General features: G+C 45.0%; 2 protein-coding genes across 2 annotated transcripts in view; one reads left to right on the top strand and one right to left on the bottom strand.

The window, feature by feature from the left end:
• Positions 1 to 642: 642 nt before the first annotated feature.
• On the bottom strand, positions 643 to 7,806 carry GNG10 (G protein subunit gamma 10). The gene is made up of 3 exons (XM_030859019.2): positions 7,652 to 7,806; positions 2,872 to 3,003; positions 643 to 1,606 (listed from the first exon to the last, which is right to left on the bottom strand). Exons 1-2 carry the CDS (start codon positions 7,730 to 7,732, stop codon positions 2,878 to 2,880), a joined length of 207 nt encoding a protein of 68 aa, XP_030714879.1. The 5' UTR covers positions 7,733 to 7,806; the 3' UTR covers positions 643 to 1,606; positions 2,872 to 2,877.
• Positions 7,807 to 7,846: 40 nt separating this feature from the next.
• The window catches only part of PTGR1 (prostaglandin reductase 1), a 74,034-nt gene continuing 69,750 nt past the window's right edge, over positions 7,847 to 12,130 (top strand). Inside the window, 1 exon segment of the mRNA XM_060300628.1 lies at positions 7,847 to 7,931. The gene's annotated coding sequence lies outside the window, so the exon portion shown is untranslated.

Here is a 12,130-nt window from a genome sequence, read left to right on the forward strand (position 1 = left end):
GTGGCATGCAGGCTCTTAGTTGCAGCATGCGGGATCCCTGACCAGGGATCGAACCCGGGCCCCCTACATTGGGAACATGGAGTCTTAACCACTGGACCACCAGGGAAGTCCCGAAAATTTATTTTTTAATGGAGATTTTTTTTTAATGCTTTTTGTTGTTAAGATGGAGAATGGAACATGTTTAAATGCTGATAAAAGGATGCAGTAGAGAAGTTGAAGATAAAGGAGAAAAGGGCTAACTGATGGTGTGACATTTCAGAGGTGAAACGGATCCACAGAATAAGAGGGTTAGAAAAATGACACCTGAATTTTGACCGAATGGAAGGGATTCAGATCACTTAGATTTGGAAGTTTAGTGGCTGGAAGTAAAAGAAGTTCCATCTTATGACTTCTACATTCTCTACTATAACACTACTTATGTTCAAATATATTCTCATTTATTTATTTATGGATTTATACATAGCTATTTCAAAGAGCAAATGTTGCCAGTAATTGAGATATTTCTGCATGTTATACATATATCTATTTTTCACAAAATTCTGTGAGGGCTTGTAAACAAAAATTTCACCTCCCACTACCAGCATTCAATCTCACAAGCAAACAAAATCTATGAAGCCTTAAAACAAAATCAGACACAAAATGTTGCTGTCATTAGCAGAAATTAAGCAGAAATTTTATTTCCAAGCTCTTCAAAGATTATAACAAACACATATAAAGTATTCTTTTAAGTGTCCCAAATTAAATCAAAGGCACATCATCAAAGTAAAACACTTGTGACATTGAGAATTCATTTAGGTTGTAATATTTTCCCATCACTTTTTTTTTAATCATTTGCAATATTCTGTAGATGACATTTAAACATTGGTTTAAAGACATGAAATAATTTAGTATTTTTTTTAAGTAAAACCACCATTATAAAATAGAGAAACTTAAGAAGACAAAGATCAAATCTGCTTCATATACAGGATGGGGCAATCTAATACACAACACAACATTAATCCTTTCAAACAAGTTTGCTAAGAAACAGCTCCCATATTTAGTGTTAAAAATAAAACAATCTTCTCATTTAGAAAAATCAAGACATCATTTGATTAATAAAGCCCATTCTTCCCCAATTTTATACTTGCTTGTCTTCATTTAGAAATTATAAATTCATGAGAAAAGAACAAATTTTGTTATGGTATAAAAATCTTAGTCAGGAACAACAAATTACAAATATTTAATTTTTTTAACAAACAATACCGTTTTCCTTCCAAAAATGTAAACATCTAGTAAATAAAACATATGTAACATTCCAGGTATAGAAACGTTAGTAATTCACTTAATGAAAGAGGTGTATTTTGGTATATTTGGTGGTAAGGTTTTTGTTTAAGTATAAAGCACTTAACAAAGAACCAGGCCGTTATTTTTTAAAATCTACTCCTTCACCCAGTTTCCTTGAGTAGAAACTCATAAATTTCCATAGAATTTTGGCTAAAGGACCAGGCCACAGGAAAGGTCCTGTGAAATATCTAAAAGTCATTTGGCTGGAGAAGTGCGTTCTTGAGATTTGGAGGCAGTCATTCATCACTTGGTGCTTGAAAGCATTCCTCAGCGGACTTCTTCCCTATTGGAAAGAGAATTTGGTAGGCTTTCATTTAGTAAAAGTTATACATAAAATTAACTAGTCATCGGGCTTCCCTGGTGGCGCAGTGGTTGACAGTCCGCGTGCCGATGCAGGGGACCTGGGTTCGTGCCCCGGTCCGGGAAGATCCCACATGCCGCGGAGCGGCTGGGCCCGTGAGCCATGGCCACTGAGCCTGCGCGCCCGGAGCCTGAGCTCCGCAACGGGAGAGGCCACAACAGTGAGAGGCCCGCGTACCACCAAAAAAAAAAAAAAAAAAAAAAAAAAATTAACTAGTCATCATTTCATAGGTCACTTTAGGGTTCTCAAAGAAGAAAGTAACATGTTAATACCAGAAAATCCAAACTACAACCATTGAATAAGTAGGACCCATGAAAGTGCTCTGTAAAAAGAAAAATGCTATGCCAGCAGAAGACTATTATTTTAATACCATAAATATGAACATTTTCCATTAAAAGGTACAATAGTACCTGATAGTATGATTACTTCCTTCTTGTTAATGTGAATAATTTCAAGTATATGAAAAAAGACCTAAGATGATTACTTCCTGTATAAACACCCCTTAGAACATGTAATTTGAAATATATTGGCCCCAAAAGACTCTAATAATTTATGCCCTGCCCTGCTCCCCCGCCTCCAAAAAAAACAGTGAAAATGTGAATGAGACCCCATACAACACACTAGAATCCAGGAAATTTATTATAGGCCACCAAAGAGGTGTTTTCATTTCAAGAATAAATTTTTAAGGTTCTTTTAACCCTACTCACACTTTCCCCAGTTACTCCATTTCTTCCTCCATTAAAACACAGAAATACATTCTGAAAGCTTCTAGGAAAGAAATCACAGCTGGTGATGGGACCAAGTCTCCTCTGGAGAGTCCTTAGTCCCAAGAGTAACAAGTCAGTTGATAGCACCAAGCAACAAATCACAACTCCAGGATGGTGTAAGGACAGAGAAGATGGTATTGAGGTCAAGAAATTATTATTGGCCAGCTCAGTTCAAAAGCTCAAGTACACAAGGATATTAGCATCTCATGAGTTAGTGCAAAGAGCATTGAGACTCTTCTAATTAGATATATTCCACAAGCAGCAGATGAGAGTCATCCTTCAGGTAAAGTTGTGCATTTTGCTGCGTTTATTTTAATTCCCCCAAGAACGGTAGATATTTAAAACTCAGTTGCCCAAGTCCTTTGGGAAGCCCCATGATAATGCTATGGCCCCAAGACGGCCTGGTGTATCATTACTCACCAGTCTTCAGAGTAAAGCACAGGATCTGTGCTCCCGAAAGGGGTTGCTTCCGGCTGGAACACCTACCAGCAGGGCGTCCTTACAGGCATTCTGCATGCAGTACTGTTGAAGCTCTGCTGCCGCCTGAGAGACCTGAAACAAAGGGACAAGAGCTTGACACGCTGCTCACAGCCAGATCCATCCAGCAGTCACTTGAGACTCTGAAAAATGATCATACAACCTGACAAAGGTCATACTTTGTGCAACCTCCAAGAGTCTTTTTTGCTGAAAGTTGTAATAATTGAACTCCAAAGAGGAAAGGTTACAATTTCTATAACCTTGATTTAGGGTATTTTTGGTTTAATGGCTTACTCAACAAAGGAAAGATAAAGCCGTATCTTTCATCCATTTAGAATCCTAGTTTTGAGACTGAATTTGAAAGAAATAGCTTATCCTAGTGTGCCCTTTACAAATTTTCACTTATAAAGCATGCATTGATATATCCAGGTCTGCCATGTGAACAGACTATTTTAATGTTTACAAGGCTGGATGGAGCCTTATCTGGTCTGCTCAAAACAAGTGACGAGGTCCCTCCATCATGTTTGTCTTGTTTTGGGGTTTGTTTTTTTTTTTTTTGCGGTACACGGGCCTCTCACTGCTGTGGCCTCTCCCATTGCGGAGCACAGGCTCTGCACGTGCAGGCTCAGCGGCCATGGCTCACGGGCCCAGCCGCTCCGCGGCACGTGGGATCCTCCCGGACCGGGGCACGAACCCGCGTCCCCTGCATCGGCAGGCGGACTCTCAACCACTGCGCCACCAGGGAAGCCCTCCATCGTGTTTTTGAAGCAGAACAGCTTATTGGTTAAGAGTGCAGTCTCTGGACAAGTTACTTAACTTCTCAGTACCTGTTTTCTCATCTGTGAAATGTATTTAGTAACAGTGCCTACCTTCCTGAGTTGATGTAATAATTAAATGAGTTAATGCAAGTAAAACACTTAGAATAGTGTTGACACTAGTTAGCAATCATTTGTGGCAGACTGCAGAAACAGTCACAATATTTTGCAGCTCCTACCACCAAGAAGTAAAGTCTTTATCCACCCCTTGAATCTGGGCTGGCCTTGAAACTTACTTTGACCAGGACAATGGCAGAAATAATGGGCAAGTTCCAAGCTTAGGCCTCAAAAGCCTTTGCAGCTACTTCTCTTGCTATGGTTGCAACCGTAAGACCACCATCAAATGAACCCAAGCTAGCCTACTGGAGGTCTTGTGGAGGAGAACCAGTCAGCCAAACCCCAGCCACCTGCCTACTAACCTCCAGACATATGAGTGAGGCCATCCTAGATCATCCAGCCATCAGCTAACCCTCCATTTGATGGCAGATGCACAGAGAGCCCAGCAAAGACCAACAGAACTATACAGCTGAGCACAGCTTAAACTGTTGATCCAAGAATTGCGAGTTTATAAAGGTTGTTTTAAACCACTAAGTTTTGAAGAATGTATTAGGCAGTATTGACACTATATTATTCTACCTTTCTTCTTAGCGTCCATTTGATGGATATTTGTACTTGGAGGCTTTCCTTGCTTTCCATTTTTCTTGTACTGAAAAAGTGTTTTGTATAAAATCTCACCCATATTGTATAAAAATGTTCCGATTGCGGTTCAAGTATTACTACTAATCTGTGTTAATTTTCCAAGCTTCCAAATAACTGAAAAAATCGATTCCTTAGGTGTCAGTTACTATCTAGTTTCTAGAATACTTTAGGAATTTTAGTTTCATTAATGTAATGACAGTTTATATCATATAAACATGTAATATAATGTTGCCAAACTAATGTTTAAGCTTGCCTTTCCCTCAACAGAAGTTCTGACATTTTCATGTTAATTATAATTGGAATTACTGATTATATATATATGTTATTAATTCAAAAGAAATTTGGAACCAATTATGCTCATACTTATTATCTCAGCTTCAGAGGGAACGAGTGAACTCCACACATGATGGGTGGAAAGAGACTGTCTCCCAGGACTCCCAGAGAAATGGGACTAACTGCACCCTAGCCTAAAGAACATGTCAAAAAGTTAAGGTGAGGGATATGCAAAGCAAATGAGAGAAGAGTAAAGTGGTCAGCATTTCTCTAGCACTTTGAAGGGGAAAACTCTGGCCTGGGAGAATACAAGCCCAAACCCTTAGAAGTTGTATCCTCCCAATGGAGGTGGGATAATCCCTACCCAAATCATATGACTTTCCTTGGTTTGAGCCCAGGCTGACCCATCAACTTCTGAGAGACTTCTCCAAAGCAAAGAAGGGGTCCTTGGAAGGATACTGAGCACTGAAGCACTGGGAGGGGGTGCCCTCCATCATATGCTAAGAAACTGGTATTCCGGTTTATTTACCAGTTAGCAAGTCTGTGAAAGAGGAGACGTCTCTGGGTGTGCTGAGAACTTCCATCCGTCACTGAGCCCTGATATGAGTCAAACCAGACCCTGGAAGGTTGTGACTCCCTAAGGTGCTGCCTGAGAAAAGCCCTGCCAAGCACCCCAAACCATACTCCCATGAGGACACTCTGCAAATAAGCTTATTATCTGTGTGACTTTGAGCTATTCACTTGACTTCTCTGTGTCTCAGTTTCACCACCTGTAACTACTTTTTAAATGTAGATAAGAATACCTTCCCCAGCTACTGCACAGGGTAGGCAGGCGTCTGGCTCACAGTTTTTCTTTCCACTTCAGGTCCCCACATCATCTTAAACATTTCCAACAACCCTAGTTTCATTTCCCTGAGCTCCTCTCTTCAAACAACCTTCTCCTCAACAGCAGTAGTTACAGCCAATACCTGTAACTGCTCCACATCTGTAATTTCACACTCCAACATCCTGCCTTCCGATCACAATCTCTCCTGCCCATCCAGGGTGCTGCTTCCTTTCTCCTCACTACACCTGCTCTTTGACCTCAGGGGGAACATCTCTTCCTTTTTTGTCTGGCCCATCACAGGGAGGCTGGCTCTGTTCCTTCTCCATTCAGCCTGGGTTCAGCCTCTTTCCGGCCAGACGCTCAAATTCCTTGCTCTCCACTCCCATTTCTATCTTTCTGGCAAAACTCCCCCGCTAGCCCACTACTTGGATCAACTACCATTCACCTTGGGCACTCAGATTCCTGGGCAGCCAAATACTGCTGGAGACAAAAAAAAAAAAAAAAAAAAAAAAAAGTAGGACAATCAATCTCACAGTAGCTGGGTCTTCAGAATCACAAAGTGTCTATGATTGTGCCTGCTAGGGGGTCCTCTCCCATTCCCAACAGCACTCTCTCCCTCATCTTCAGCGCTTGTGACACCATAAGTTCCCTTTTTTCTGCCTTAAAAGAAAACTTGGCCTCCTATTTCACAAAGAAAATTGTCATCATACAAGGTATTAAGGCCTTATCTGGAAACATCTATGTTAACACATATCCTTCCTCCTTTCTTCCTGCCTCAGAAGGTGCCCCTCCAACCCCAGACCCCCTTAGACAGACTACCTGTCTCTACCTCCAGTTCTCCTTCTCCATTTGTTTCTCCCCCTCGACCTAAAAATACAGTGTGTTCCTTCCTCTCAACCTCAAAATACAACTTTTCATTTCCTAAATTTAAAAAAAAAAAGGTTTCCTCTTTAAAACCAGATTTTTTTTTTTTAAAAAGTCTTTCTATCCTATTACAAATTAGATTCGGCACCTACTACTACATGTCACTGAAACCTCTTCTGCATTCCACAGCTCTCTCTCTACCTTGTTTTAGAATCAATTACATCAATTACTCTCTGAAATTATTTTATTTATTGGTTAGTGTGTTTATTGTTTATCTTCCCCACTAGAATGACGTTTTCTCAGTACTTAGAATAGGGCCTGGTACAAAGAAAAGGCACTACTGAGGTCCACAGACTATCGCAGCAGTGTCCATTCATTCACACACACATTCTACAAATAATGCTATATACTAGTTGGTAAACACAATTACACATCAGATGCTTTTTAATCAACTGACTAAACACTGGACACGTTGACTGAGCCTCAGAATTGCGAAAACCCCTCCTTCCTTGCTTCAGTACCCTTGCTTTCCCTTGCTTCCCTTCTCGCGGGCATCTCTTTCGGCGGGTCCCTGGGTTCCACACTCTGGTCACTCCCTACAGCTTTCACTCCTATACGTTCTCTCAGCCTCGTTCTCTGAGCTTCGGCCCAGGTAGCCAAACACCTCCCGGGCATCCCCTCAAAGTCCACGTATCCGAAACTTTCGCATCATCTCTCCTCCTTACCGTAGCGAATGGCAACGCCATCCATCCTGTCACCAGGCCAGAAACCCGAGCAGCGCCCTCCTCCCCCCTCATCCTATCAACCCATCACCGAGGCCCATCCATTCAGTCTCCTCCGCAGCTCTGGACCCCATCCTCCCGCACCAGCCAAGCCCGGGGGGGCCACCAGCACGTCGCCCGCATTCCTGGTGTCCTCGCGTCCGTCGGGCACCCCAAGTCATTGTCCCCATCACTGAAACATGACCGCGCCGGGGCTCTCGGTCCCGGACCGCCCTCGCGGGGACAGGTGCGTTTCTCCCGGGCGCCGGGGTCCGGGCCCGGCCCTGCGCGGACTCCCGCCGCCCGAGGCCGAGCCGCGAGCCTGGTCGGGCGCCGTCCTCAGGGCCGCCCACAGCGTCCGGCCACCCGGCTCGCGCTCAGGCCGGCCCCGCAGCTGTCCGCCCGGGCGCGGCCTCCTCCTCCCAGGCCCGCGGACGGCCGGGCGGTCTCCGCACCCCGAGGCCAGACGCCGGCGCGGGCCTCACTTTGATTCTCTCCACGCCGGCCTCCAGCTTGAGCTGCTCCACCAGGCGCTGCAGGGCGCTTACGCTGGCCCCGGAAGACATGGCGGCGGCCTGAGCTCCGAGCGAGTGAGCGAGCCGGTGGGCGGGCGGAGACGCGAGGCCCCGAGGCCCAGCGCCGCCCCGGGGCGGGGAAGCCGCTGCGCCTGCCCCGCCGCCCGCCGGCCGCTGCGCCTGCCCCGCCGCCCAACGGTTGCTCCCGGCCTCGCCCGGCAGCCGCTCCCCTCAGTGGCAGGCGCAACAGGTAAGCGAAACCTTGGGGTCTCGAGCTGACGGACACCTAACTCTGCGTTCTAAGCCGGGAGGGCGCCTGCGTCTACCCCTGGCCCCCGAGCCGCGTCGCGGGGCCCACACAGGGCGCCCACCTGCACATCGAAGCTTCTAGGAGGAGCAGGAGTGGGTGTGGGGGATGGAAAAGGAGAAGACGCTCTCCTGGAGACTCGGAACTGTGACTGCGTGTGGATGGAGCAAGGTGTGGAGCGAGTGGCAGAAATAAGGGGCCACGTGTGAAGGCTTCGAAGCCCTGCGAGGGAGTTATCCTCGGGTAGGTGAGGACGGTCGATGGGGTTTCCGTGCAACAGAAACAGGTTTCTGCGTTAGCCTGTGACTGTGTGACGGGAATCCTAGCGGTTCGGCAGGGTCAGTAAAGTAAGAAGGGTAAAATCGCAGGCCCTGACATATTTGCAGAACATACAGAAGAAAATTAAATTCAGCCCCCCTCACTCCCGTCTCGCCGTTCAACTGTAACCATTGTTTCTCTTGTGCTGCATTTTTTTTATAGTGGACATTAGTGTGTTTCACAAAACTGGCATCATTACTATATGTAAAACGTGGTTTTTGTTTTTTTTTTTAATTAATTTATTTTATTTTATTGTTTATCTTTGGCTGCGTTGGGTCTTCGTTGCCGCACGAGGGCTTCCTCTAGTTGCAGAGAGTGATTGCTACTCTTCATTGTGGTGCGCGGGCTTCTCATTGCTGTGGCTTGCCTTTGTTGCGGAGCACAGGCTCTAGGCGTGTGGGCTTCAGTAGTTGTGGCAGGTGGGCTCAGTAGTTGCGGCTCACCGGTTCTAGAGCACAGGCTCAGTAGTTGTGGCACACAGGCTTAGTTGCTCCACGGCAGGTGGGATCTTCCTGGAGCAAGGCTCGAACCCGTGTCCCCTGCATTGGCAGGCGGATTCTTAACCGCTGAGCCACCAGGGAAGACCCAAACGTGTGGTTTTTGTTGATTTTGTTTTTCACTTAATGTATTATGAATATTTCCTGATTATTCTTGTGCGCCATTGTATTTGTTAGAACCCACTTAAATTGAGTAATGCAAAAAGGTAATACACTGGCTTGTGTAACTCAAAAGCCCAAGGACTTTAAAGTAATGGGTTTAATTGCCCAAATAATAGCTGTAGGGCTCTCATTTCTCCATCTCTTGGCTCTGCTTTTTCTGAGTGTTGGCCTTGTTTTTTGCAATGGTAAATAGACTCCCTCTAGTGCTGCGAAGGAAAGCTTTATTGCCCCGGCCTAGGAACCCCAGGAGCAGTAGCACCTCTTTTCTGTCTTTCTAATTGCTGCAGCAAAAATCCCCATAATGGACCTCACTGACCTTATTGAGTCATGTGTCCACCCCTGAACCAGTCGATTTGAAGGCAAGGGTTTGTGTGGTGTTGGAATGCCCGGATTAGCTGCCCCTGGCCGAGAGCAGGATGTGGGCTGGGGTCAGCCCCACCTCTAGTGGGCCCTGTGGTGTGCCACCCAATTTCCCATTTAGGACCAAGGCATTCATTGCCCCACCTGCCGGGAGTAGCAGCAGCTGATGCCTCTCAGCTGAGTCCCTCTGGAAACTGCCCTTAGCCCGAGAGCCACCCCTCCCAGGGTCATCTCTCATCCAATGACGGAAGTGTGGGATGCATAAGATCTGCACCCCAACCCCCTTGCCTCAAGCTGGCACAACAGTGAAGGATGATGGCAGCTCAGAGCTCCCCCTGGGGTCATCTGAGGCCTTTATGGCAGCTGCCTTACAGTTCGGTGCCTCCCTCTGCCTAATCCCCAGTTCCTGGACTGCCCTACAGGTGTTGATCTTCACACTCCACAACAGACTTTCTGCATGAAAATCTCCATCTCAGAGTCTGTTTCTCTGGGGAACCCAAACTAAGACACCCACCCAAACCATATGGACTGAAAGGGGAAGATCAGTTCCCTAAAGGAAAACCAGGATGCTGATACTAGAAGGGGGCCAGGGGGAGTCAAAGAAAAGATCTGCTCTTCAGCTATTATTTTTAATGACTGCATGATATTCCATTGTACAACTGGGTCATAATTTATTTACCTGTTGCCCTATTAGTTAACACTGTGGTGGCCACCTTAAACATACAGCTTTGTGTATGTTTTTTATTTCCTTATGATGCATTCCTAAAAGTGGAATTGGTGGATCAAAGAATATAAAACGGTTTTTAAAACGTTTCCCTTCTTTATCCTCCAGAAGGTGGTAGCAATTGCTGTTTCCACCAGAAGGCTGCCTGTTTCTCTGCACCCTCACAGTTCTGTATTGTGGTTCTTTATCCCTAAAAACCTAATAGATGAAAAATGGTGTCTTAAGTCTTTTAGATGTCTTAACTGTTGAGGCTGCACATTTCTTCTGTTCCTTTTGTGAGCTGTGTTCAATCATTGAGGTGTTAAAGAGTTTTTCTTATCTCATGACAAGAGCAGATTAGCAAATTTTAAAGCCCTCTCCCGTGGGCTCCCTCACCACAAAGAACGTATATTCTTGTCAAAACATGAAAGTACACGTTAGAAACGTGACTAAATTGGTGACAGAATAGAAAAGTTGTGTGTCAGAAAGATGAGGCAAAGAACTCAAAGATATAGACTGGAAGGATCAGGAAAAGCTCATCTTAGATGGTGAGACCTAGACCTTGGAAACATGTGTCCTGCAGATGGCAGAAAGGAAGGGGGAAAGCAGGGAGAACAGGAGGCCATGCACACGTGGAATGAATTCGTTGATGAATAAAAGGCTCTAGTGAGTAACAGAAAAGTCACAGAAAACCTCGTAAGAAACAGGAGTTTGCGGCAAACAGCGGGGTAGCCACGTGGTAAGACATTTTAGGATAGAAAATGAACTGAAGCTGGGGAGACAAGATGACTTCAATAGTAGTTTTGTCTTTTTGGTGGAGTGGCTGGATCAAGGCCCTAGAGAGGACTGTGAAGGTGGGATGGAGAACAAATTCAAGAGACTAAATCAGTAGGACTTCATTGTAGTTACGAAATGCAAAGGAAAGTGGGCAGAGGCTTCTGAAGCAGAGAATAGGTGAGATCTGATGCCTGTAACAGAAATTAGGAAACAGGACTAGGTTTGAAGGTAGGAGCGAAGAATAAGGATGAGTTTGGCTTAGGAGAAAGTCAGTCTTCAACTGTACTGCTTCGTGCCTCTAGGCTGCTGAAAATGTTTAGTGGCAGATGTTGATGTGGGAGACATCTGCACAACCTATAATGGTAGCTGAAGAAATGAAATGATCTCTAGTTAGAAAAGGGGGCTTCGGGGTTGCCCACGGTGAGGAAACACCCAAGGAGATACTTGTGTGTCAGCCAGGAGGTAGCAGAAAAGGTCTAGGAGTGTGCCCCATCTCCCTCCTTCCTGCCCGATCACACCCACCACCCTGCTTGCTGCTGTATGATTGATGGTGCTTTTCTCGGAGAGAAGTGGTCTGGCTTTGAAAGAAACAGCCAGGTTTTAGCATGCAGCCTCCTGCAGTGATCCATGGACAGGCAGGCTAGGTGCCACTTGTTAACGGAGGGCTGAACATCTGTGCTTTGCTTTATACGTCACCAAAATGTCTTCTCATCCATTATTTTTGCATCATGGAACTTCAGGGTAGAAAGAGACCTTCAGATAAGGTAGTCCATTCCCAATTTTAGAGACGAGGAAACTAAGGCCCACTAAGAAAAGTGACTTGCCTAGTATCACACAAAGTGGGAGGAAAAGAACTTCCATTTTAGCTTTCAACAGAAGTCACTGCTCACCTGGAGGCCTAGAGTCTGTCCCCACAGATGCAGTTATTTCCAGAGCTCTGAAAGGTGAGGCATGGGGACAGAGTATCCTTTCCTCCTCACCCCAGCTAAAATGCACAGGTCACCGGTATATTATTTTAGAGAATTTGTTACCCATTTATTTCTTGGTTAAGATAAAAACTTATAAATTTCCACTGTTTCTAAGAGTCTCAGTACTTTTGAGAAATGTCAGTGTCCTTGTAAAGACAAACATTTCATTTGTTTTCCTGTTGTGATCTATAATTCTTCACTCCTGACATGTATTTTGTCACCCTTTTACTAACAGTAGGTTATTTTTCCAGAAAAGCAGCTTTAAATCACTCTTCTCCATAAAAATAATGATAAAATGGGAAGGTGTTTCTGCTACCTTCAGTTTTCTAAAAAAGAAACAGGGAAACACATTAACAA

The sequence above is a fragment of the Globicephala melas genome, chromosome 6, assembly GCF_963455315.2.
Source record: "Globicephala melas chromosome 6, mGloMel1.2, whole genome shotgun sequence".
Lineage (NCBI taxonomy): Eukaryota > Metazoa > Chordata > Mammalia > Artiodactyla > Delphinidae > Globicephala > Globicephala melas.

Excerpts from the sequence above, each read along its gene's own strand:
- GNG10 (XM_030859019.2), bottom strand. The coding sequence starts at position 7,732 with ATGTCTTCCGGGGCCAGCGTAAGCGCCCTGCAGCGCCTGGTGGAGCAG. Across the intron at positions 3,004-7,651 it reads CCGGCGTGGAGAGAATCAAA|GTCTCTCAGGCGGCAGCAGA; the intron begins GTGAGGCCCGCG and ends CCTTTGTTTCAG.